The 25,086-nt window shown below is 51.4% G+C and overlaps 10 protein-coding genes across 10 annotated transcripts; 4 read left to right on the forward strand and 6 right to left on the reverse strand.

Annotated features, from left to right (window-relative positions):
• Nucleotides 1–273: 273 nt before the first annotated feature.
• JN550_000096 (uncharacterized protein) lies at nucleotides 274–2,088 on the reverse strand (the record flags this gene model as incomplete). The annotated part of the gene is made up of 5 exons (XM_049321855.1): nucleotides 274–331; nucleotides 384–438; nucleotides 492–635; nucleotides 694–1,762; nucleotides 1,816–2,088. The coding sequence occupies 5 exons, from the start codon at nucleotides 2,086–2,088 to the stop codon at nucleotides 274–276; spliced, it is 1,599 nt and encodes a 532-aa protein (XP_049177385.1).
• A 669-nt stretch (nucleotides 2,089–2,757) lies between these two features.
• JN550_000097 (uncharacterized protein) lies at nucleotides 2,758–4,356 on the forward strand (the record flags this gene model as incomplete). The annotated part of the gene is made up of 4 exons (XM_049321965.1): nucleotides 2,758–2,883; nucleotides 2,933–3,036; nucleotides 3,097–4,144; nucleotides 4,204–4,356. 4 exons carry the CDS (start codon nucleotides 2,758–2,760, stop codon nucleotides 4,354–4,356), a joined length of 1,431 nt encoding a protein of 476 aa, XP_049177386.1.
• A 1,003-nt stretch (nucleotides 4,357–5,359) lies between these two features.
• JN550_000098 (uncharacterized protein) lies at nucleotides 5,360–5,928 on the forward strand (the record flags this gene model as incomplete). Its single annotated transcript, XM_049308147.1, has 4 exons — nucleotides 5,360–5,521; nucleotides 5,576–5,658; nucleotides 5,709–5,814; nucleotides 5,869–5,928. The coding sequence occupies 4 exons, from the start codon at nucleotides 5,360–5,362 to the stop codon at nucleotides 5,926–5,928; spliced, it is 411 nt and encodes a 136-aa protein (XP_049177387.1).
• Nucleotides 5,929–6,702: 774 nt separating this feature from the next.
• JN550_000099 (uncharacterized protein) lies at nucleotides 6,703–7,599 on the forward strand (the record flags this gene model as incomplete). Its single annotated transcript, XM_049308258.1, has 7 exons — nucleotides 6,703–6,705; nucleotides 6,770–6,826; nucleotides 6,884–6,899; nucleotides 6,956–7,084; nucleotides 7,157–7,173; nucleotides 7,279–7,474; nucleotides 7,532–7,599. 7 exons carry the CDS (start codon nucleotides 6,703–6,705, stop codon nucleotides 7,597–7,599), a joined length of 486 nt encoding a protein of 161 aa, XP_049177388.1.
• A 232-nt stretch (nucleotides 7,600–7,831) lies between these two features.
• On the reverse strand, nucleotides 7,832–9,154 carry JN550_000100 (uncharacterized protein; the record flags this gene model as incomplete). The annotated part of the gene is made up of 2 exons (XM_049308368.1): nucleotides 7,832–8,340; nucleotides 8,398–9,154. 2 exons carry the CDS (start codon nucleotides 9,152–9,154, stop codon nucleotides 7,832–7,834), a joined length of 1,266 nt encoding a protein of 421 aa, XP_049177389.1.
• Nucleotides 9,155–12,996: 3,842 nt separating this feature from the next.
• On the forward strand, nucleotides 12,997–16,217 carry JN550_000101 (uncharacterized protein; the record flags this gene model as incomplete). Its single annotated transcript, XM_049308479.1, has 5 exons — nucleotides 12,997–13,446; nucleotides 13,507–13,780; nucleotides 13,838–13,935; nucleotides 13,986–14,387; nucleotides 14,445–16,217. 5 exons carry the CDS (start codon nucleotides 12,997–12,999, stop codon nucleotides 16,215–16,217), a joined length of 2,997 nt encoding a protein of 998 aa, XP_049177390.1.
• A 437-nt stretch (nucleotides 16,218–16,654) lies between these two features.
• On the reverse strand, nucleotides 16,655–17,522 carry JN550_000102 (uncharacterized protein; the record flags this gene model as incomplete). Its single annotated transcript, XM_049308590.1, has 2 exons — nucleotides 16,655–17,062; nucleotides 17,145–17,522. The coding sequence occupies 2 exons, from the start codon at nucleotides 17,520–17,522 to the stop codon at nucleotides 16,655–16,657; spliced, it is 786 nt and encodes a 261-aa protein (XP_049177391.1).
• A 1,499-nt stretch (nucleotides 17,523–19,021) lies between these two features.
• Nucleotides 19,022–19,921, reverse strand: JN550_000103 (uncharacterized protein; the record flags this gene model as incomplete). Its single annotated transcript, XM_049308698.1, has 1 exon — nucleotides 19,022–19,921. The coding sequence occupies one exon, from the start codon at nucleotides 19,919–19,921 to the stop codon at nucleotides 19,022–19,024; it is 900 nt and encodes a 299-aa protein (XP_049177392.1).
• A 759-nt stretch (nucleotides 19,922–20,680) lies between these two features.
• On the reverse strand, nucleotides 20,681–21,382 carry JN550_000104 (uncharacterized protein; the record flags this gene model as incomplete). The annotated part of the gene is made up of 1 exon (XM_049308809.1): nucleotides 20,681–21,382. The coding sequence occupies one exon, from the start codon at nucleotides 21,380–21,382 to the stop codon at nucleotides 20,681–20,683; it is 702 nt and encodes a 233-aa protein (XP_049177393.1).
• A 1,608-nt stretch (nucleotides 21,383–22,990) lies between these two features.
• JN550_000105 (uncharacterized protein) lies at nucleotides 22,991–24,415 on the reverse strand (the record flags this gene model as incomplete). The annotated part of the gene is made up of 3 exons (XM_049308919.1): nucleotides 22,991–23,973; nucleotides 24,041–24,174; nucleotides 24,252–24,415. The coding sequence occupies 3 exons, from the start codon at nucleotides 24,413–24,415 to the stop codon at nucleotides 22,991–22,993; spliced, it is 1,281 nt and encodes a 426-aa protein (XP_049177394.1).
• Nucleotides 24,416–25,086: the final 671 nt, after the last annotated feature.

Below are 25,086 nucleotides of genomic sequence, written 5' to 3' on the forward strand. Positions count from 1 at the left end.
CTACAATTGAATTTTGTCGGGCTGAGATATGGAGTATGTATGGTGTTGGTGTCGGGCATTTACAGCGGGAACAAAATTTTCACGAGATTGAAGAGAGCGTATCTGAGCAATCTTCGGACAGATTTCGCACGTCCGAGCTGGTGATGGAATTTGATATGGTGAATTGAGATGACACCTCCAAGAAATGCATAGTGCTTATGGACAAATTGTTCCCAAGGTGATCGATCATATAGATAATCGGGCTGCTGATAAGGGAACCCAAGTTGTTTAACATCAGGATAATGTGTCCAACATAGTCTTGACCATTGCGACAACTTTCTCTTCTTCGAGCCTGTAGCAGGAGGTCAGTAATCAGCTAAAACATGTTTCAAGGGAGACCGTACCTCCTGCCAACCAATTGCAAGTTGATTGGCATTCCGTGAACAGCATCTGGATTATCTACGATAGTTAGCACAGCTCACAAGCGTATATCATTTGGACCAGTAACTCACATTCCGCCTGTATTGTTCTGTCAAGATCTGTCATAGGCTTATATGAATCCCCAGTGGGTTTGTCAATGCTCTTGTCAACCAGAACGCCTGAGGGAAAGGATATGCACGAGTAATCCAAAACGTTATACACGCCAGTGTAGCCAACTTTAAACAAGCGGTCAGTAGGTGAACATGAGGTTCATGCTGGCCAACATTGACTTACCATGCCTAAATTTGCCGTTTTCCACGCTGCTATAGGGTGTGGTGGGACATAAGATCGCGTCGATGCCCGCCTTATTCCAGCGATCGAGATACCGCTTTTGAAACTCGACACGATCCAGGTGGAGCTGCCACATTTCCGAAGTGCCGAGCTCTTCAGCAACTTCGTATGCGCCCATCTCGGTCCTCCAGGGCTCACCGGAGCGCTCCAGCTCCTTGCGGATTGCCTTTCCTCCGTCGGCCACGAACATCCGGTCGAGTAAACGAGCGCCTGTTTGCTGGTCCTCCGACGACCACACGGTGATCTCATGCCCTGCCGCCCGTAATTTCTCGACAGCCTCCTTGAGCGCGCGAGTCACCGGTGGCGTTGGAAGAGCCATGCCATCATCCCACATAACGGCGATTTTGAGGGTCTTCGGTAGCTCAACATCCCGCCACGGGACAGGCAAGCACCGCGGGTCTGCGAGCCAGGGTTCCGCGCCGACGACTGTTTTGCAGTAGAACTCGAGATCGTCCAAAGTCCGCGTCATGGGCCCGTTCACGCTCTGCACGGCCTCTTGGCCCGGCATGCCAGACCGGCACCGCAGCGTCGGGAAGCGGCCAAAACTCGGCCGGAGCGTGAAGATGCCAGTGCATGCCGCCGGGATGCGCAGCGAGCCCCCTATGTCTGTGCCCACGCCCCAAGGACTGCCGCGGAACGTGATCAGGGCCGACTCTCCGCCGGAGGACCCTCCGCTAGTTACCTTCCGGTTGAGGGGATTTACCGTGCGGCCAAAGACATTGTTCACGGATTCAGCAATCATCATGGCCGTCGGCACGTTGGTCTTGACGTAAAAGACGGCACCGGCTTCACGCAGCAGGTCCGCCAGCACAGACTCATAAGTTGCCGCATCGCCAATATGGCTCACGAAGCCTACCGTGGAGTCGAGGCCGACAAGGTGGAAGTTGTCCTTAAGCGAGATAGGGAGCCCATGTAGTGGTCCGACAGGTTTTCCCGTTCGTGCAAGGTGCTCGTCAAGTTTCTTGGCAGTCTCCAGGCCACGAGCGAAGCAGGTCTCGGAGAGGCAGTTTGTCTATGCTCGGCTATTAGTTACCGAGTAGAACGCAAGTGTGGAGAGGGGCATACCAGCTGATGCGCCGCCGCAGCGCGCTTGCAGAAAGCCCGTGTTACGGTCTCAGATTTGAGTTCGCCAGAAGCAAGTTTGGGCAATAACTCCAAGGCATTGGAGTTGGTGATGGCCAGCTCCTCGGGAGTAAACCACCCCGATGCCTCGGGGAAGCCAGTCACATCGTCTACAGAGTCGGCCGGCAATAGGTCTTCAGGGATGACCCATTCAGGAGGAATCGAGTCCTTGAGGGTCTGGCGCTTCTTGGCCGCGATCTCTTCCCAATTTGCCATGATAAAAAAAACTCCTTGAACTTCTGAGCGAATAGGCTTTCTGCGTAACTCGTACACTTTTGATATAGCTTGGCCCTGGGGTCCTTGCATTACCAACCATCTATATACCCCAATTCTAAGTAACTAGGCCCCCGGCATGGCATCATCGGCCCCGTCCGATGCTTGCCGCTAAGGGCATAATGAATTCATGGTCCAATCCCCGCACCGGACTTGGCGCGCTTCATCCATCGTTGGGAAAATGCGCTCCGACAACCGGTGGTTCACCATATCCGGTAACCCATCAGGACCGAGTCAACATCTGGTGGGGAACCCTTGAATCCCCCGGATCCATAAGCGGAGACGTTGCGACAAGCTTATCTATCAAACCTCACTTTTTGGAAGCCTTATCTACGCGATCTGCAGGCCTCTGGAATGAGCTGACGACAAACCATCGGTTCATCGGGCTTGGTAGAGCCATTTCGGAACAGAAAACAACTGGTCGCCAGGACCCTTATCGCAAGCGACTAGGTTCCTTGTCCAACAGCCATACCGTAATGTCATGACATAAATCGGTGCGGTATCCCTCGAAGACTCGCTACCATCGCGGCCGATTCTTGAACGTGCAGCAGCTCGGACCCGCTACCTTAGCAGGACAATACTCTCCCTTACAGTCATCTTCCGACTGCCATCATGGCGGCCAGGTCCAAACTCAGGGAATACTTCCATACGGAGTACCAGCCTGGAGAACGGAAACTGGTCCAGAAGATAGATTTCTTCATATTGACATTCTGCTGCTTGAGCTACTTCACCAACTACGTAGGTATATGACAAAAATGATGAGAGCAGTCGTTGACCCTTTGGATAGCTTGACCGGTCAAATCTCAGCAATGCATATGTGTCTGGGATGAAGGAGGACCTTGGCTTCGTTGGAGACCAGCTTAACCAGATAAATACCTGCTTCACTGTCGGGTATGTTAGCGGTCATTGTCACCTACCCTTGCTGTACTTTGACTGACATGTTTCTGATAGATATGTCATTGGGCAAATTCCAGCAAACCTGTCCCTGCATTATGTGAAGCCACGGCTATTCTTCCCCTCGATGATGGTGATTTGGGCTTGCCTCACGATGGTGACAGCCTCGGTCCATCGTCCGGAGTCCATCATGGCAATTCGATTCTTCCAGGGTATAGCAGAGGCCACGACGTTTGTTGGAACGCACTACATCCTCGGCTCCTGGTACACCGAGCGTGAGCTTGGCAAGCGAAGCGGAATCTTTACTGCGTCAGGCCTTGCCGGAACCATGATTGGAGGATTCATCCAAACCGGGATCTACTCTTCGCTCCATAACAAGCACGGTTTGACTGGTTGGCGCTGGCTGTTCATCGTTGACGGTTTGATCACTATCCCGGTGGCGATTTACGGCTACATCTTTTTTCCCGACACGCCACAAACAACAACCGCCTTTTATTTGACTGATTCAGAGAAGACTCTGGCACTAGCTCGTGTGCCTAAGGTTGAAGAAAAGTCTCCCATCACCTGGAGCTTTGCAAAGAAGGTGCTCACTTCATGGTACTGGTGGGGATTCGTAGTCCTCTGGATCATCGCGGGCGAAACCGAGTCTTTCAGTACCAACACTTTGCTGGCCTTATACATGAAGAGCCACCCGACGAACAAGTATACCGTAACGCAACTGAACAACTATCCCACGGGGGTTCCAGCGGTCGGCATCATCTCGACGATTGTCTGGGCTACACTGACTGACTTCTTAAATGGGAAACGTTATTTGGTCGGGTACTTCATCGGCGCTACGGGAGTCATAACTTCTGCCATGATTCTCGCAGCCTCGAAGGACCCAACCAACCCAGCTTCCACTGCAACGGTATTTGGTGCTTACTACTGGGCCGGCGCAGTCTACGCATGCCAAGCCACCTTTTTCGCCTGGTGCAATGATGCCATGAGATACGAGGACCCTGTATATCGTGGGGTTGTTCTTGCTGGCATGAATGTCGGGTCCAACGCTGTGAACGCATGGTGGTCGATCATCTTCTATGGCGCATCAATGGCGCCATGGTTTAACGTAAGTCTCCTTCATCCTGAGTTCTCATCAGCTCACACTAATCATGGCATTCTTGACAGCGAGGCATGTGGGCAATGATTGCTTGCTCCATCGCCTTAGCGATCTGGACGGGCGGGCTATCATATCTAACGGGCAAAAATGAGAAGAGGCGGAGAGCAGAGCAGGATAACCTGGTACAGGAGGACGGGAAGGTCATCTATGAACAAGCATAAAAGCCAATCAGCGTTAAGAAGGTATTTCCCTCATGTTACTAGCACTTGGTTAGCTATTCCCAAAGCTGATTATAAGTCAATGTTCCAACGAGTCACACCGTATAGCGCAGCTAGTAAAGAATGATTGCTTAAACCCACTGATTGGGTACTGATCCATCTCGGCAACCACTTCGCGATCCATGTCAGAGGATCGAAAGTCCTTTATATTCGATAAACAAACATTTGTGCGGCAATTTCTCACTAGCTATCGCTGTTTTTCCACGTAGGATGACCAGCCGTTCTGTAGGGGTACAGAAGTGGTGCCATTCGGCGTAGGTGGCGTGGCCACTGCGAAGAACCGACAGGTACGCTAGTTGGCCTCCGAACAATAGTTTCAGCACTGTTCAGGGAAGAAGCCGCCAAAAGCACAGCGCAGAGACCCTGCCCCGCGCCAATTATGGCCCATCGGGCAATATTGTACTCTGGCGTTCGATGGGTGTTGAATTAGTCTACCTAAGTAGATGACTGATTTCTCTGATGCCGAAAGATCAGTCGCCTGCGTATTGAAGCTAGTTACTCAGCCTCCTGAAGCACCTTAATCCGTCCGCTCTACGGCTATGGATTAGGCATCGGCAGAGGTGCTTGTCGTACAGCAAGGCGGGATACGAAGCTCCATGGCCAACTGACTTTCGCAACGAATCAGGTAATTTTGTGGTTCAGAAGCTCGGGTTGGGAAACCAGGTTCTCTGTGTCGATCATCCGGCAGCGACGGGATGACCTCACAACTAGGCCCGGAACCTCGTATCTACCGGTGCCCGTTGCGCGTCTATGTAACGCTATGAATGAGCAGGATTTGGCGTGACCAGGGCAGTTTAACAACTACATATACCCCAAGAAGTCACTTCTCCTCCATTCGCTAGCTGGTCCATATCTCCTTGGCTAGGCATCACCTGAACATCACCTATATCGTCTTGTTCACAATTTGGCTCTAGGTTGATCACACCAAACCCAACGTAAGGTCGAGATGGGTTTCTTCAAGACTCTTGCATGTGCTGCTCTCGCAGCAATCCCCATAACTTCCGCCTACATCAATAACCTGAGTTCTCCTGACACTGCGGTCGCCGGCAGCAAAATCACGGCAACCCTCACTACGTCTATCTACGTACAGAACTTCATTGATTATTCTGTAAGCGTATCCTAGTCCTAATGCGTTAGCTCTCTTCGGGCTAACAAGCGTTAGATTATCTGGGGTCTTGCTCCAGCCGCCTGGGACTGCGGTGAAACTATCTGCATTGGGCAGCAGATCGACTACACGTCAATCTAGTAAGCATTAGTATTGCCCGATGGTCAGGAGGTGTTCTAACCTTCTTCAGCCCTGGTTCAGTCCCATTGAATAGCTTCACTGTCAACCTCACAATTCCTGACAGCATTTCTGCGGGTGACTACAAGCTCGTGGCAGCTGTTCCTTACTTGGTTGGCGTAAGTAACTTTCTGTCCAAGATCATTGCTCGACAATTCTCACATCACCAACAGGCTTCAGGTACCATTGGGACCAATGCTTTCTACACCAACCTAACTGTCGCCGCTGCTTAGTGTCGATATCTCTGTGCGTGATACAAAGAGACGGGTGCCGCAGATTTAGGAGTATCACCTACAACATTGCATAACGGAAGGCATTGGCTGTGAGTTACTTTGATGTTATATCTCTCGAGGTCAATTGATGTTTCTTATCGCCCATTTGACTCTGGGCCATTGAAATTGCTGGAAATTCCACTGCGGCCAAGTTCCAGGTGCCCTTCAGGAGGTTTTCCACTCCTCACGCTAGCACGAGCAAATGAAGCTATCCTGCATTAATATTTGAGTGCGGGCGGGTCCCATTGAAAGTGTGCCTGCCCCTTTTCACCCACCCACACTTGATGTCGGCAGCGATAGTCCGGCAACAGCGTACGCAGTGGTGACGGATGAACCAATATCTCTAGCATTTTAGGTCCCAATTAGCTCTTGGCGCGGCGCTTTTGATGTGCGAAGCCTTCAAATCGAATTAAGAGCACTATTCCCACTGCGTCCTCTCTTGGCGCTTGCGTGTACCAGGGTGAGGACCGACGGGGCGGGGTGGAGAGGCCACTGCGGGCCCGTGTCAACCCTCGTGTTGATCATGCAGTTCGCTCAGAGCGATGCCCAGGAGATTGTTTCATCCACGGGACGAGCTTGCTGTCAAACCGGCTCCCCCTTGCACATAAGTATCGCGCTCACCACGGCTTGTCGAAATTTGTTCATCGTTCATTGTCTCGTCCGAGGAGCCGGTAACGCCTTAGATCGTCGCACGAAAGCGTCCTGAACAACCCCGCAAGCAGAAAAGCTGAGAAGATGGTGGGTTCAGCAACTCACCGTGGTACTGATACGGGACATGCAGCCAGCTAACTCGCATGCGCAGGCTCGTGAATTGTCCCCAGAAGAAATTCAAGTCTTCAAAGACCTCTTTGATTCATACGTAAGGGTTCACCACCACGTTTCTCCATCTACGGCTTGAGCGCTGACTGCTACCTAGGATCCCGACAAAGATGGTAGGCTTCTTTCCAGGGCTTCTGTAATCAAGGGATCTTTCTAACAATCCAGGAAGGCAGCATCACAGTCGAAGAGTTCGCCAAAGTGATGTCCTCGGCTCCAGGAAAGCAACCCACTCAAGCAGAAGTAGAGCAGATCATCAAGGAAGTTGATCTTGATGGTGACGGAACCATTAACTTCAACGGTAAGATTGTACACCACAATAAGAACTTTCGCTTTAATATCTGGACCTAAAATGCTAACTCTCTTTTACCAGAATTCATCACCATGATGGTATGGCACTCCCAGAGTTCCAATTTCCGTCTCTGAGTTACTTCCGATGTTGCCACAAGACGTATATCTTTGGACAAGAAAAGCTGACCTCTGATTGTCGCACAGACGGGACAACCTTACCCTCCCAAGGACGAGGAAGATGCCGAATATTCCAAAGCATGGAAGGAATATGAGCCGTCTCTAAACGGTTCGATTACTGCAAGCCAGTTCCGGCAACTCATGAACGGACTGGGAGACCCGGTCACTGATGTCGAGGTTGAGCAGCTGCTCAACAATGTTGATGGCGAAGGGAAACTGTCCTGTAAGCATTTACGCGCTGGATCGTCGAAGAAGAAAAAAACAGGCTGACCATGCTTAGACAAGGATTATGTTCATTTCATGAAGAACAGGAACATCGAAGACGATATCGTGAGCGGATACCAATGATAAATGCCAATAGATTCATGTCTCGCATCTTGAGCTGAGTTTAGATTATGAATACAACTTTCTAGACATGTACCATGAGGACTTGAGTTACCGAATCTGGCGATATCAATGCAATTCTATGAGGTCAAGTCACCCGTCTCCAGCGCGAACCTTGCAACTTATTCCTATCTATTTTCTTCTACCTCTATCTTGTACTTGGTACCGTATCATGCCGGCTTTCATTGTGGCGATCTCAGCTAAGGCCAATAGATGTATGCGTTTCTGAGGGTTTCTGCTTGCCAGGCGATGGTTTTGAATGCTCTACCGAGTCTCTCGGTTCCGCCGGAGCATATTCTGCTTCAGAAGATTCAATCAGAGCAGGGGTCCGCTCAAGATCGTCTTCCAAATCATTCGAAGGAAGCTGACGTGCCCGGCGGCGCTCCATCCTGCGCCGCCAAGGCTTGTAAAGAAAGACTGAACCAAGTCCAACCACGAGAAACAAGCCACATATGCTGCCTCCGATAATCTCGAAGTTGTCTCCGATTGCACTCACCCCATCCCAGAAGCTGCCTTCGGGCTCCGCTACGTTTTGCGCAAGCGATAGCACCTGAACTATCCCTATAAATGCGGATACAAAGACCGTGATGCCGGTCAGAACGATCGAGTAATACAGGATGGCGACAGTGTCTCGTGCGAAGGCCTTGGACGTGTATAGCGCCATCATCAAGGCACCATCAGTAGTATCCAGCATACACATACCAGCTGTGTTTGTCAGCCTTGAGACATTACGAAAAAGCTGCGAGGATAGGCTCAACTTACCGGTGAAGAGCAGGGGGAAGATGAGGATGATCCACAAGCTCGTTCCTTGTGCTCCCTGGATGCTGGCGATTCCCAGCACGGCAATTTCGGAACTCGTATCGAACCCCAGACCAAAGAGAACACCCAAGGGATACATTTTCCACGGTCGATCCACGATACGAAACAGCTTGCGGAAGATCGTAGCCATGAAACCAGCGCCTTCCAGTTGCAGATTTGCAGCTGCTTCATCTCCGTCCGTGGAACCCGCTGCATCGTGTGGATAAGGCTGGTTCAAAACCTGACGCAACCGCTTCACCAGGCGGTACAGCACCCAGCCATTTCCGAGGGAGAGCAAGATCAAGAATGCCGCACTAACACTTGTGCCGATGATGCCGCCGATGTATTCGAAGTTGTCAAACCGATCGCGCAGTGCTCCCGAAGTAGCTGCCACCACAATACAGGTGATGATCACGATTGTTGAATGACCCAGGCTGAAGAACGTGCCTACTGTAACTGGGCGTTGGCCAGAGGCGATCAAGCGCCGCGTCATGAGGTCGATGGCGGAAATGTGGTCAGCATCAAGCGCGTGTCTCAACCCCAGGGTATAAGACAGCACAGCTGGTGAAATCATGGATGGGTAGTAGTGCAAGACCACGCCCACTGCCGCCCATACCACCGCATTCGCCAACACCAGAAGCGCGATCACTCGAATAACAGGCAAAGGCAATGCCTTCGCCCGGGCTAAGGGGCCGAGGCCCGGAAGCTCTAGGCGGGGCATTTCTGGGGACGCCGCACCGTGATCGTTTCGAGTTGGCAGTAATATAAGTCTTACGGTCTATGCCATTCCGCCCTCGAAACATTCAGAGAAAAGCACGTTCAGGCATCTAAAAATTCCACTGACTTGAGGTTATTTTCGAGCAAAAATTTATTGCGTGCTCTGCAACCCCTCCTCGTACCCCACAGCCACATGCAGCTTCGTCGACCAAGGTGCCGCTATTAAACGTTTCCCGCAGGCTAGTACACATGTAGGCGTAGACGCTGCAGATAAGATGATAACGTTCTGCCATGGTATTACACGCCGGAACGATTCGAAACGCTTTATTGGCCGATGAACATACAGTTGATATTAATCTCTGTGCAGTAGGCAAGCCAGGCAGAATGCATGTTATTTGAATTGGGCTTCGAAGCTTGGTCAGGGACTTGTCAGGTCCGCCACGTTCATCGGGAGGCCTTAGGCCCTTGACAAATCAGATCACAGGAGTAATGGGAAAAGTTGTGTATACTCACTCGCCAGTGTATATTTTCGAGTTACACAACCATTTATATATCAGATGGCTGAAATTAAGGTGATCAACTGACACGTTACCATGATTCATATTACGACGGCTACGAGGAAAAAAAGTTAGTACCTTAACTTGCCATGAGGCGGATGAGCTTCATGGCAATCACGCTCAACCAAGGCTTATTTAACATATACGGAGGGGGATATGTGCGACTAGTTAACCACCAGCAACCCCGTTAGCTATTAGACGATATAGCTCAGACTGTGCTCTTGTATGCCAAGCAAGTTCGCGCAACCTCAAATCTACGTAGTATAATGGAAGAATGCTGGTGCCGCACTCGGAATTGTTCACCTCTATACGCTACGCGCCTATCTCAGGAAGATAGTGGCGCGGTCGTGACGCTTACAAAGTGTGATTCGATGAGTCAGTTGCTCATGCAGCGTCGATTTCTGAGTAAGTCGTTGCATCGGCAAATCCCTTGGGCCAACGGCGTTACCGACTACGGATGTCTAAAACATGTCGCAGACCCGGCGTTACCGGCCGGCTGGGTGCTGACCGTCAACTATCAGACCGAACGGTTGAAAATCCCATACGGGGGTTTCATTTCCAGAAGACGATGGCGTGGCGATCTGAAGATCGCCATCTTGAACCTTATTGGATAGTCCGAAGTGTACCTGTCGCCATGGTGGTCCATGCCGGTGGAGAAACCAAGCTTTAAGTGAGCCGGATTATCGGCATTGATGGCGGGCTACTGTGACAGCTTCCGGAAATCTTGCGTACCAGCCAGCCCTGTTGAAAAGGCAGCGTAGGCAACACTGGCTTTCAAGCACCCGCGTGTCGATATGCTTCAAGGCAACAAGGCGTGTACTATCAAACACAAGGCCCACTAGCCCTGTAGCCTTGGGCTGGATATGTCTTTGGGGGTATTTGACATTCGCGATGATTTTTATGCGGCTTTCTCGGTGATCGAAAGGGTCTCCGTCTCTGGCGACGCTGGGGCGCATGGCTCTGCGGTGTCTCGGTTCTGATGAGACACTCCTTATCATCCCTATCTCTGGGGCACTCAATTAGCAAAGATCGGCTAGGGGTCCATCCACGCCGATTGAGGAGGATGCACGATGGAGCTGTAAACTAGACCCACGCCGCCACGGAAGTACCTTCCCCAGACCTTTACCCATGGCTACTGGCAGCCCCCCAGTTGCCCAGCGCATCGCACCACGTATCCATGAATCAGTCCCAACTCGCCCTCACCGGGACCACGAGTTGCAGATAGCTGGCAATCGGTCGGGACGTGGGGAATGCCACTCGCTCGAGGTGCAGAAACACGTCTGCAGCTCGCGGAGGACCTGATTTGTTGTGGTTCGTGTAAGCAGGTCGGATGGGTTCATGAAGCCAAGGCCAATACAGCAAGAGGATGACTGAGCCGTGTCCTACAGTCGAGTAGGCACTGGCTTCCAGCGTTTCGGACCACTCGGCTGCAGGCTGCCATCAGGCTACTGGTCCATCTCCCCACCAGATGAGGCGGCCGCAATTGTGCGGCTGGCGGCTCTCCGCGTGTCTCCACGCAACCGCGCCTCGAGTCGTGCGCACGTCCGGTTCGCCATCTGTGAAGGTGAACCTCTCTCGCATCCCACGTTTCGAACGCAGAGTGGCCAAAGCAGACTCGCGCAGATATATACCGTAGTACGGTATGTGTGCTGCATAGCAAATCATGTGTGTGTGGAGGGGTTGCTCGGAGTATGCAGCGTAGAGTATGGGGAGCATGTGCCGACGTCGAAGTGAGGACGGCATATCGTCCACCAACAGACCTTCTGCATGCAGTAGCCAACCCGCAGCAGAGACAAGATCAGGCACAGGGAGCAGAGCGCAACTGTCCTTCTGTTGTGGCTGTGGTTAATACACTCTGCGATGCATCTGCCACTCTGGCCAAGTTGAATTCATAGCTGTCTACAAGGCAGCACTAGCACTGCCTTCGCCATCCCTACCCCGAGAAAAAGTCTATATCGCATTGAAAGGCAACCAGGCTGCGCCGAACTGAGTCGCGGCCAAGCTTGCCAGGCTGGGGGTGGTGTGCCGCCTGACTTTGAAGGACACGGCGTTGGGGGCCGAGACTGCCAAAGCCAATGACGATCCCCCAAGCAAGGCCTTATCGGGGACAATTGCGCGATGTGGTCAGCAAGCTTACATACGTGCGGACGCAGCTCATTGTTGACAAATTAATTGCTCTGTTGGACGATCCATCTGACCGTTTCGAATCATTGAACTGCGGCGTGGATCAATTCGCGAAAGACACAGACGGTGAATGCTCTGTGCTGCTCGAGCGCTGTTCTGGTGAGGTTCTCGCCAGTCGGTGAAACACTCCAGCGGGGACACACGGTGCAGATTACCACATCTCGTGCCCCCGAATCCCCAGTGATTGAAGGCCCGGCCCCCCGACCGTGGCGAGGACCCTGAATTCTCGAAATGGAAAAACAACGAATCCAGCCCTGCGTTTAGTGGTACGAGGTTCCCACCCGGGGGCCGGGGCCAGCTTATCCCCCCCAACCGAATCAAGCGACAGGCCCGCCAATGCGCCACGGGTCGGGCGCGACAGGGGTCTCCTGACAGCGTGCAGGCGTGCCTCTCCCAAAACAGCGCTTGCCATGCAGGGTCGCACGGGGTCACAACTGTTCAGTACCACGACTATTGCGCTGATCCAGGGTCCACGGGTGCTGTTGGCTTCCCTAGCTTACACCTCGACTCTCTCCACGGTACCAGTGGCCACGGCCCCGGCGAGATCGCCTCGTTGCGCCATCCCTCCATCGCCAATCACGGCCGGGATATGGCTGTCTGGATCCGGCTTCGCTTGTTCTCCTATCAGTACTGGCCTGGCCTCTTATACCTAGTCATTCCGCCCTCTCCAAAGTCGGTGAGTTTTGGTCCTCTCGCATTTCCTCCTCTTGATGTGTATGCCTTCCTCCACATCCCCTGCCTTCTTTCAAACGTTCTTGCTTTGAGGGAACCAACCCATTGGTTCTGTGCCTATCTTTAAACTTGTAGAGTTACCGTTCAAGACTGCGGGCCACTGTATCTTGCTTTGAGCCTGCCGAGGTTGTCAACAACCCGTTCTTGGACTGTGTGTGAATACTCGTATAAGGTGAGCTCCCCAGCCTTGTTGTCGAGCAGTCCTTGCTGCCTTGTTCTGCACCCACGATCTTAGTCGTTGGACCATCGCTGGTTCTGGTCTTATCAGTAACACTGGCGCTAACAACGAGCCAAGCCCGCAGTCCTTCGCTATCTCATCAGTCGAACGATTTATACCAAACGCCCCAGACTTTCATTACGAACGCGACGAATCATGCCTCGCCCACGCTCCCGGAGAGAGATCTCTGACTACAGCTCCTCGGACTCTGAGGAGGAGATTCCACGTAGAACGACCAGGCCCAAAACGAGAAAGAACCTTGATGCATTCGGATACAGCTCCTCGTCCGGATCCGAGGACGACAGAAATCGGAAATCGGCCGGCTCGAACACCAACCAGAACCAGAAGAAGAAGAAGAAGCGCAAGCCTAGCCCCCAGCGGAGCATCAACAGAATTTGGAGACACTTTGCCGCAAAGAAGTTTACCAAGGCGCTTTCTATCTTGCCCTTCGACCCAGTGCCATTGCCGACCAACCAAGACCGACCAAATGAGTTGCTTAGCGCAGGATACGAGCGCGCTGTTGAAGAGTGCAGACGGAAAGTGAAGAAAATCATTCAAGAATGCCGGAGGGTGAACACAAGATACCGAGATCCTGGTTGGGACATTGTAAGTTTAAATCTACAAACCTTGGGTTATAGAGAAGACAGCATTGACAATACCATCCAGGACTGGGACTTGAAAATGGTTAAGGGCAATTGTCTCAACTATCTCGGTTCCAACAAGTTCGACATTGCTGGACCTCGTCTTAGCTCAAGCACGTCGATTCCCAAATCTGTCAAGCGTGTCCATGAAATTTACCCCAATCCGACATTCATGGAAGACTTGGACGCGGGCGATGTGAAACAGGGCAATCTTGGCAACTGCTGGCTGATTGCAAGTTTGAGCGCCTTGGCTAACGTAGAGGACGGCATCAAGAGAATGTGTGTGGAGTACGATACTCGTAAGCCTATCGCATAGACCTGTTTAGGCTTGGTGCAGCTGCTAATGACCGAGCTAGGCATTGGAATATATGGGTTTGTCTTCTATCGCGATGGAGAATGGGTCTACTCTATCGTCGACGACAAGCTTTTCCTGACCTCTCCAAACTGGGATTCGGTAAGCCCCTCGGTGTCCACAAATCGAGCAGCCGCTAATTCGATGCATAGCCAAGTCTCCAACGTGATCTGCTGTCGCAGATTGACCGTGAAAATGAGGACGCCGAACAGGTCTACCGTAAGACATATCAAACCGGGTCCAAGGCACTCTTCTTTGGCTCGAACAAGAACCAGAACGAGACCTGGGTCCCACTGATCGAGAAGGCTTTTGCAAAAGTCCACGGCGACTTTTCTTCCTTGATTGGTGGTTGGATTGGTGAAGGCCTGGAAGATCTCAGTGGTGGTGTGACTACCGAGCTCCTTGGCAGTGACATCCTAGACTTGGACGGTTTCTGGGAGAATGATCTGTGCAAGGTAAACCAGGAGTTCATGTTTGGTTGCTCCACCGGCCTGCTTGACGGCGGGTATGGCGAGAGAAATGGCATCCGAGAAGGCCATGCTTACGTTGTTATGGTGGGTGTTCCCATAAATGTGCAGTAACGTTGATAGCACCCACTAACTTTTGCATAGGACGCAAGAACTTTGAAGAATGGAGAGCGCCTTGTCAAATTGAGGAACCCTTGGGGTAAGCTCAAGAAAGGCATCTGGGATGGCCCATGGTCCGATGGCTCCAAGGAGTGGACCAACGAAGCCAAGGAAGAGCTCGGGCATCAGTTTGGCAACGACTCGGTCTTCTGGATCAGGTACGAAGACCTGCTTCGGAAGTTCCAACACTTCGATCGCACCCGTCTCTTCAGAGATCCCGATTGGCGTTGTTGCCAAAGATGGATCGGTGTTGATGTGCCGTGGAAGCCTCAGTACAACGAGAAGTTTCACATCACTTTGACCAAGGAGTCACCTTTGGTTCTCGTCCTGTCTCAGCTGGACAACAGGTACTACAAGGGTCTCCACGGTCAATATAGCTTCCGGTTGCATTTCCGTCTTCACGAGCAGGGGCGACCCGAGTCTGAGGACTACATTGTCAGATCCCACGGAAACTACCTCATGGATCGCTCGGTATCGATCGAGCTGCCGTGCATGGAGCCAGGAAAATACTCGGTCTTCGTCAGTGTAGTTGGTGAGAGAGACACTGACGTCTCTACCGTCGAAGATGTCGTTAAGCGTGAGTGCAAGAAACGACAGGAACACGACAAGCTTGCCTCGGTTGGATACGCCTACGACCTCGCACACGCCAAGGGAGTTGCACATCTGGAGCAAGTCGCTCAACTTCGCAAGCAGTCTGATGCAAAGAAGGCCAGCTCTTCGAGGAAGCAGGAGCGTCGCAAGCTTTGGGAGAAGCGCCACCTCAACCGCGACATCTCCAAGAAGCAACAGAAGAAGAATTCCGAGAAGCGCGACCGTAACCGCGAAGCCCGTGAAGCTGAGCGCAAGAAGAAAGAAGAAGCGGAAGCCGCTGTGCGCAAGAAGGAAGAGGAAGCTGAGGCTGCCGAGCGCAAGAAGAAAGAAGAGGCCGAGGAAGCTGAACGGAAGAAGCAGGAGGCAGAGAAGCCCCAAGACAAGGCTGTCCAGACCGACAAGAATGATGCGTCTGCAGAGAACTCTCACACCAAGGCCGACTCGTCTAGCTCTGGCCAAGATGCTGCAAAGAGTGAAGAAACCAAGGATTCGCAGGCAGCCGGCCAAGAAGAGCAGACGAAGCCTGAGGATAAGCTGGCCGAGGCCAAGTCTGCCCCTCCACCTCCTCCCTCAGAGACCAAGCGCGACTACTCGTCAGACAATGATTCTTCTGATAGTCCTGTTTCGGACTGGGAGGAGCTCTACAGCAGCGACGACATGTCGAAGAAGCCTCGCATGGCGCCACCTCCACCTCCGCCTGCTAACAACGACAAGACCGTGGAGACTGACGACGAAGCTGGCCTGCCGGATCCCTGGAATGCCATCTGCATTGTTGGTTTCCGAGTCTACTCCAAGGATGAAAACTTGGACCTACGCGTTGTGATCGAAGGCGGTGAGCTCGCCGAGGGCGGTATGGGTGAGAAGGGTGCGCAGGACATCGACAACGCCCAGATCAACGCTGCCGGCGAGCGGGAGAAGAACAACGAGAACGAGAAGGTCAAGGACGAGGTCGAGATCATCGACGGCGCCCCCGTTGTCAGGGCGAAGGTGCAGCCTGAAGAGAACACCGAGAAGGCGGACGCGAACATCGCCGACGATAATAAGCCGGATGCTCCAGAGTATGATGTCCAGTCTATCAACTCGGACGAGTCCTCCAGTCCTGTGCCAACCCCGGGTGAAGAACACGACGACCCGAGTCAGAATTGCACCCCACAGGGAGTGTCATAGACACTATGGCAAGAACACGAAATGCCACATTAGATCTGCTTCTCATCGTTTTGATGTTTTTTATGACGAGAGCATCGCGCAGCGAAGAAGATTGACTAGAGATCAGTTCGCTAGATTCTGTTTTACCCGGCGTACTAATACGTCTTGCTTTTATTACGGGCATTTTCACGATGGTGGTTCTTGAATTTGGGCAGAGTTCGATCACGGTTGCTTTATGGTCTGCAGATTTGGCGATACCTTTCGTTTGGACATCATGACAAGAGAATTTGCCTTTGATATATACTACAGACTAGATCTGAGAATAACAGAACACCCCATACCTATATTGAACAGCCAGAAGGTTAAAGACAGTGACACTTCAGATTCTCCGAGAAAACAAAACTTGGCAGTGAGCCACGCCGCCTGGATATCAACACCATCAAGTCAGATAATCACAGTCACATCTTTAACTCCCGGCCCATCCTCATACCAGACCCAAGAACGGGCTCATCAATCCATTCCAGGATTCGCTGCCATATGATTTGACCTTCATGCTCTGATTCTATCTGAGCATCAAGCTTGGCCCAGGACTTTTCGTCCAATGCATCAAATCCGTACCACCGCATTGAATCATGCATCCGCAGTCTCGCTGTCTGTGCATCCTTCTCAGGATGCCCCTGCAGAGTCAGGATGGAATTCTTCTCGTTGATGAGAACCTGATTCTCAAAAGCTAGTTGCCGAAAGCCCTTCCCTGGCAAGGCGACTTCGCGCCTGTGATGTTGATGAATGGACAGCACGCCACTGCTGGTGGCGTGGGGGAAGAACTGCCTCCCCGCGTCCGTGAGCTCGATCGTGGTCACGCCCATCTCAGAATCTAGTCAGCCCCAACCTCTCTCAATGTACCAAACTGGCTGGCAAAAGCATCTTCTCGGGAGGTAGATGACTTACCTCTGGTACATCCATGTCGGCGATCTCACCACCGAAGACCCGGGCAATAGTTTGGTGACCCCAGCAGATACCAAGCACCTTCTTATTAGGATGTCGCAGGACCAGTTCACGCAGGAAATCATGCAGCTTCAAGATCCAAGGGTGGGACCTCCTCGCATCGACGTTGGCGCCCCCAAAGACGATCAGATCGAACGATGCCGGGTCTGGGAACTCACCCTTGTTGGCGGGCTCGAAGAAACTGAGCTCGGCGTCCGGCGCGACCGCGGATATCGTCCTGACATAAGATGCCTGTATCGCGGGCAGGAATCTCGACTTATACGAGTTGAGGAGGATAGCGATGCTCAACGGCCTTGGTGGTGCCGGTGGGACGGAAGACATAACGCTAGCAATGCAAGTAAACAAACCCCCACAAGAAACTCAAGTCTCACTATACACGGCGAGCCTTCATGAAGATGTCTGTTGAAGACACTTCTGCGATATGGTGATTGTTGAAGACGGTGTGCGGTACCGTGTCCACGCGTGCTGCTGATGGAGAAAAGGTCACGAAGTCCGAAACTCAGCTGTCTCATGACGACGTTGGCGCCTTCGCAGCGCTAGGACCACGCTGGGCGCCATCCCGGCCCGCTGTCCAATCGGCACCTGAACAGTTCAGCGCATCAATAAACTAGGATCATACCGGCCTAACCATGCGAAAACAAGTACTCTATGTACTTTGGGAATTTATTAATGTGAACTTGACTTCTGTAAAGACCTGTTCACAGCATTGACTCCGGCTTTGACTAGATATGTTCACTACTACTTAATTGATGTTAAAAGAACGAGAAACTGACTAGAATCAAGTATATCCATAATCTTCTCTCAGCCTCGACTTTGCTGGGAGTATTCTTGGGGAGTAGTCCCTGTGTGTATGCCGCCGCCGCCGATACCCTTGGCACGCCTTGTTCTTATGCGAGCTCGCGTCGTTACACGAACCTCGAGTGGCCAGACATGGACAATGGTTGATTGAGCCGGTCGCTTCCATCTCGAAGCAGAGCACGTCCTCCTCTTGTGCAAGCTTATCGCGGATGTATACAACCTTGATGAACTGGTTGGCCGGTACAAGGAGACCGTAGTGCGCAGTCAAAATATCTCTATACTCGTCGCTGGTTAAGCATGGAACCCAATTCGTAGGCTGGCAATCACAGCAGCCGGTCGCTATCGGAATCCTGTCGCTGATAATTCTGTCGAAGTTGTGGTTAATTTAGAAGTCCTTGGTTGATTATATCTTCTAGTTGAGCGCCGTCTATCTCGTGCGCTGCCCTGAGGCTGCTGACCGCCGTCCGAGGCACGTTAGGCACCTGACTGAGAAAGCCTGCTATCTGAGACTTCTGCTCTTGCATTGTCTTGCCAAAGTCATTTTGAAGCAGACCGCTCTTCGCACCCCGTGGAGAGCTCACAACAACGTCCCCAGGACGAAGTCAGTCGATATAGCGCAAATCAAGCCAACAGTGTACCCAATAGGATCAGTCATGCTTAATATTGAAAGACGAGCTGGCGACAGTATGGATGCTTATTGTCGTACATACGGTAGGTTAGGTGCAGGCAGAGAGAGTTAGGTGTTGTAAAGGCTGAATCTTGCTTCCTTAGCCGTTAGACAGCCAGGAATGCAATTATAGATCCCCGGGGCCTGGTTGTAGCCAGCGGTCCATCATAGCACTTATGCTATTATAACGACGAGAACGTGGTTGTCACCAGCATTACTCCTCAGCAGGGCTGTCCAATCCCCAATCCGCTGTTTATCATCCGCTGGTTTAACCCAATGAGATATGCCTTACTGCCAGCCTCAGGAAGACGGCGGCACAGATTAGGCCAACTTATCAATACTCCTCGAGGTGTAGTTACAAGCAGCTCCAAAGGCTCTCAAGGTTGTCCCGCAATTGAATTTGCTTCCACCCTGGCGCAGTAAGCTTGGTTGTCCCCTCGCCCAGACTGACCGAGATACGACAACCGCCTTTCGAAATCACCTCTGCCTCTGTTGGCAGGCGATTTTTGTTGCAATGTCTAACATCTGGCTCAATGGCGATGGAGTTGATACGACTGAGTATCCACTCAAAGTCCTCTGGGTCTCGGCATTTGCTTTCTATCTTGGGAAAGTTGACGTTCAAGAAGGTATTGTCGGGAAGATACGGTTCTCCAATATCTAGGACTCGACTTGTGAGAAATTCGGCCAGTTCTGTGTAGACTACACTACTTTCTGGGATTGCAGTAGTGTTCCAGGGTAAGTCGGCTTCTGAAGCCCCTGAGAAGGCGAGAGCTGGGAGGAATAGTGCCTCGGCCGCATACGCAGCAGCACCTATGGTACCAGAGGAAAGGACCTGTGAACCCAATGTCGTACCACTGTGAGGTCCGGAGATAACGAGATCGGCCCGCTTCCCAAACCAGAAGTTCTCTACGATACGTGTGACAGCAACCCTCAGAGACGTGATGGGAAAAGAATTTACCCAATACAAACGTTGCTGAGTCTTATTTTCCCCAAATGTCTCAGGAACTTGAGGCGATACTGTGCAACTATTGAAGTGGCAGCTTTCGAGACGGGTTCTTGGTTGTTCATCACGAGAACCTGATCCTGTCTTGTTTTCTGCTGGTGCTACGAGGACCAGATCATGTCCCGAAGCTTTGAGAGCGTTAAAGAGCGATCTAAGGTAGAGCGCGGCCCAACCATCCTCATTGGTTTGCAAGATGCGATAACCGTGTGCGATGAGTAGAGAGAGTGTCAGTAGGGCGATTTGGGGACGCATTGTGACATTGGTTGGTCTGGATACAGGAGTCGGATATTTGTGTGCAGAAGTGAATTCAAATATATCCTCCTGTCCAAATTGGCTTGGCCAGCTGCCCTTATGTGTCTATTTACTTGCGCAGGTCTTTAGACTTTGGCGGAATTCACCACAAGCAACTTAACGTTTGGTATGCCGAACAAAATTGCGCGTTACCGACGAAAGAATTCAAGAAGCATTCATTCAACTGAGGAAAAGAAAAGCTTGACTCGAGATTGCAGTAATAAAATGCCAAACTGCAGAGCATCTACATAGGTATTTTCGCAGGGTTATGCCAACATGATACCAGCTTATTGATACCTTGACCCGTTCCATAGTACACTCCTCGACCGGGGCGCAAATTTCAACGTGGAAGGGGGAGAATACGGCAGTGCTCTATAGTCTGCTTCTTCAGAAGAGCACGAGAAGACTTTAGAGATGCTTCTAGAGGGCCATCCCACGCTAGGCCGTAGGCTAGGGGACTACGGCAATCTTTTCACGATCAGAACATCTGCATGACACGTCTGCCTACTCTGTGCAACTATGGGTCGATATTTCTCCCTGAGAAGCTTGCAGACATGCTAATGCGGTCCGTCTCCCTGCTAAAACGTAGAGAAATTCGAGTGCCGCTTCTGGCCTCGTGTCGATCTGTGTAGCAAGACAATGTCTTCTCGAGCCTAATCAGGTGCTCCGAACACAGCATAGCATATCCGTAATGCGTGTATGCCGATTGCCTGTCAGAGTCTATGGCCTGCGAGCCAAAGCAATGCAGCTAAAACCAAGGTTCTCCCCTCCGTCATCCGCATTCAACTTGATGATTCTCTTGATGCCCATGTCAAGTGCTCGCGGACTGAGAACGTCCTCGTCATCGGAAAGACTTCCTCTCTCTAGAGGACCATTTCTCGACCCTTCAAGCTCCCAGAGCTTCCCACCGCTCTTGACAAAACTCACAAAATGCCCACCATCACGCCCATCCGTCGGATCCGCATAGCTGTCGCCAGCCTGCTCGACCGACTTGTGAGCAAGTTCGAATGGCTCGCTGTTATACAGCATTTCGGCGCGTTTGGTCATATCCAGCGGAATGGCAAGGCTCCGGATCGCCGCGAGATCTGAATCATGCCTGATAAAGTCGACGGCCGGACCGTTGATCAAGCTATGGAGCACCCCGATCGAGCCGCAGGCGTGGCCGATGGTCTGCTTGAACCAGATGACTGGCTCGTCAGGGCCAGAGCCAGTGTAGGGTTCTTTGTTAGCATCCTCAGCCTTGCGACTCCGATCCCAAGCTGGTGTAAGTGGAATGATAACCAGCAAGGCCATGACAGGTCGAGGGATATGTGCGAGTAGTTCGGGTTCATCCAAGGAATAGACGTCGTAGAATTGGAGCTCGGACGATAGACCCAATTTCGTTGCCAATTGGTTCATTACATCGGGGTTATTCTCTGCCATTTGCGATAAGTTTCTATTCAAAGGTAAGTGGTCCATGAGGGCTAAGGTCTCTTACCAAGCATTACCCATGTCTTCCCTTCCATTTTGGAGAACAATAGATGGAAATGTCGAAAAGTCAGAAATGTTGGCAGGAAGGAGATGGTGTAGAGATTTCAGGATCCAATATTTCAGAGCTCTCACAAAATAGGGTACCCGACAAAAGCTATGAGAAGATCAAAGACTACCAATGCAGGAAGCTGGATGTCGTGATACAAGCGGACGTACTGTGCTGGCGGGGCGATATTTATCCGCGCCGGTCTCCGCCTTGATGCCTTGAGTTTGCCTTGAGTTTACGCAAGGCCTTCTTCAGATACCCAAAAATGGTCCGTGTGCCTCCCTAGATTGGCATGGTGCATTTGAATATAAAATGGTCTGTGAAGGAGAGGTGGCGAAAGGGGGAGGGCTCGCCTTAAGGTTGTTTCTGATTTAGGTATAATTGATTTGGGACCGGGGTTTGTATAGCGTATAACATGTATGGCGTGAGTGTGGCGCGTATTAAGGGCGGGAGGAGAATTGTGTTTAAATTGGGTATAATAAAGCTTGGTGTAGACGCTAGGGGTGGAGCGCCGGCGCCAGCCTAGTTAACATTCATACCACCCCACAGCAGACACCATCGTTCTAGGCTGTATAGGCTCGAGAATACGCTGTTGAGAGATATTCGGTGATTACTCGAGGTTCCTCGCATGTTTGCATCGTGGTTCGTGGTCCCACAGCAAACATAACTTTGGATGATTGGACTAAATTATTTGTAGAGATAGCTTTACGGAGTGGTCAATCTGGTTGACCCGTATTCATTGATTGGCTCCGAATCGTCAGTATGAATAAGTAGGATACGTATACCAACAAGTCTAGGGCTGGGTCTCAAACATTATTGCTCTATTTGGCGGTCGTGGGGTGCCGAGCCTTTGGCAAGCACGAGGCCTGGGCCGTGACAATCCCCGGACGACGACTTGGGATTGACCAACACATCATGACCTGGGATCAACGCTGAATGATCGACATCCTCCTTATGATCGCTTTCGTATCGTGCTATGCTCTTACAGTCTTGCAATACTTGTTGAAGCGAAGTATAACCAAATTTCCCACCAGCCTACTTCTGCCTCTTTCACATACCTGGATTTTCCCCCGTTGGTTAATTGGCCATCTGGAGAAATCAGACTACATTATTACATCGCCTTCCGCATTGTTGTGATTGGTGCTGATTGGTGCCTCCATGTAAGAATCAACTAGCACTCAAGTATCATTGCACCGTGCGAAGGAAAATGCAAAGAAGGAAATCACAACGCATGATCACATGGGAATTCCTCGTATCCCCTGAAGCGTGCTGAAGCAAAATGAGAGAAAGTCTGTTGGCGTTGCATTTACACGTTCATCTAAGACCCCAGATTTGTCAACAATACCGTAGTCGCTGCATCAGAGTGTCGAATATGTTGCCAATAGCGGCGCTGGCATTGAGCAAGCGCCTTCGAACTCTCCTCGCTTAAGTTTATATGCTGTATTTATGGTGAAATCTATGGTCTGCTGAGGCGATAATGTTCCCTTTCAAATGCTTCATATACACGCTGATTATCATCGAGCTCGATCCTTGAAATGTGCTTGTACTACACGATCCAGAACATTGATGAATGTTTGGACGTCTTGAAGGTTATTGTAGTGGACCAGGCTCACACGAAGCACACCGTCCTCACCCAGTCCAAGGACGTCATGCACCGGTCTGAGAGAATAAGCGCTCCCTGCCAAGATACGGCATGGTGACGACTCGTGAATTATTTTGGCGATCACCTTGGAGGGCACTCCGTTGACTGTGAACGAAACAAGAGACACTCGAAGCTTCGGATCGGACGACTTTTCGCCGTAAAGGGTGAACCATTCCGGGTGTGAATTAAGGTATTCAAGCAGAGGCCGGACAAGGACTACCTCATGTGCAATGATGTTATCCCAACCGATGCGCTGAATGTACCGTACTATCTCAAGTACACCATCCTCGAACTCGAAGCAGTTTGTTCCCAGGCGGACTTTGACGTCAAGGGGTGTGGGATCGATATGGTAATGATTCAGACTCGTCATGTATCGTTGCTGTACGGAGCTGCGGGCGTACACTTGCGCGAAGTGCGGCCCGAACAACTTGTACCAGCTGAAGAAGTAGAAGTCAACGTCCATTGCTTTGACATCAATGGGCCGGTGAGGAGCCCATGCTACTCCGTCAACCGAGAGCATGGCACCCGGAATCGTGTGGACAACATCTGCAACTGCACGAATGTCATGGATGGTACCGAATATGTTTGATACATGGCCACAAGCGACAAGTCTAGTCTTGGGGGAAAGCAGCGGTTTCAGAGTCTCGATGCTGAGTTTGGCAGCAGTATCGCCTTTCCCACCAGGCGGTGGCCACCATTTTATTTCGATGCCCAAGGAGCGTGCAAGAGCCACCCACGATGTCACGCCGGCTTCATGACACAATTCAGAAACAATCATTTCCGAGTCGGAATTGAGCAACGGACGCAAGGAGGTAGTCACATTGCGAATGAGGCCACTGGTCGAGGGTCCGAAAGCTGCACAGGGCTGTCAGATAGCGTTTTGGCATACATTGCAATCTTGCTGATGCCAGCTACAACGTACCAATTTCGTCGGGCTCGGCGTTCATGAAAGCTGCCAGTTCCACGTACTTCGACTTCCGCTGGTCAATGTAAAGCTGGCTGATTGTATCACCACCGATGAAGTCAAGTTGATAGGTTGACATAGCGTTTGCGATGCTGACTTAATCATTAGCTCCGCCTCCGGCTTCTAGGTGTGGACTATGTACACTGAAAGGTAAATGAACCATACTTACGCCTTGACAGCGCCTTCATACACCAAGCTACCTGTGGCGTTATTGAGAGGAATCCTCTCTCCCCGCAAAGCTGGAAAGTGTTGTCGAACGCTCTCGACATCGTAGGGGACCGTTGCGGGGTGTATGCGACGATCATCATCACGTCTGGAGACATCGGCCGTCATGGTGGCGAAGGGTTATTTAGAGAGGTACAAGAGTGATGGGCAATTATTACCACATGGGCACGTTCTTCTAGAGACGCAGGCTGACTATATATGCGTGTTTCGTACTTCCAAAAAGCGAAGGTCAGAGCATTGGGTTGCAGATCGCCAATCTGTAGCATCCATGAAGCCTTTGACGAGATCCGGGACCTGATTTCATGCTGGCAGTCTGTCCAATATCTCCGTTTGTTGTAAGCTGACCTTGCAGGGCTGATCTTGCAGGAAGTTGTGTAAGCTGATCTTGCAGGTATGATAGCTGCGCTGCTTTGCCTTTACGTGTCTTCCTGAAAAGCAGGCCGTTCATTGCGCAGCCTGCAATCGCGACATGAAATGAGACTATACCGCGAAAGTGGGGAATATCTAATCCTTGTCTGAGGTTTGCTAAGCTTTCAGTATCCCTGTACCTTATGTACTGCCCTTGCAGGAAGGGATGTAAGCTGCTGACCTTGCAGGCAGGGATGTAAGCTGTCGGCACCTCGTCATGGGCGCCACCTGCTGCACATGAAGTTGCTCATGATACTAGTCGAACTTGGCAGCCTTTCATTCTCATCGAGCAATAGCCCGGCGTTGTCCTTGACTTTTACTCGCTTCAGTAAAGACCCAAGATAGGTGGGGCTGTGTCTGTTGAAAGAGTT

This window comes from Neoarthrinium moseri (genome assembly GCF_022829205.1).
Source record: "Neoarthrinium moseri strain CBS 164.80 chromosome Unknown scaffold1_Wmoseri_CBS_16480, whole genome shotgun sequence".
Classification (NCBI taxonomy): Eukaryota; Fungi; Ascomycota; class Sordariomycetes; order Amphisphaeriales; family Apiosporaceae; genus Neoarthrinium; species Neoarthrinium moseri.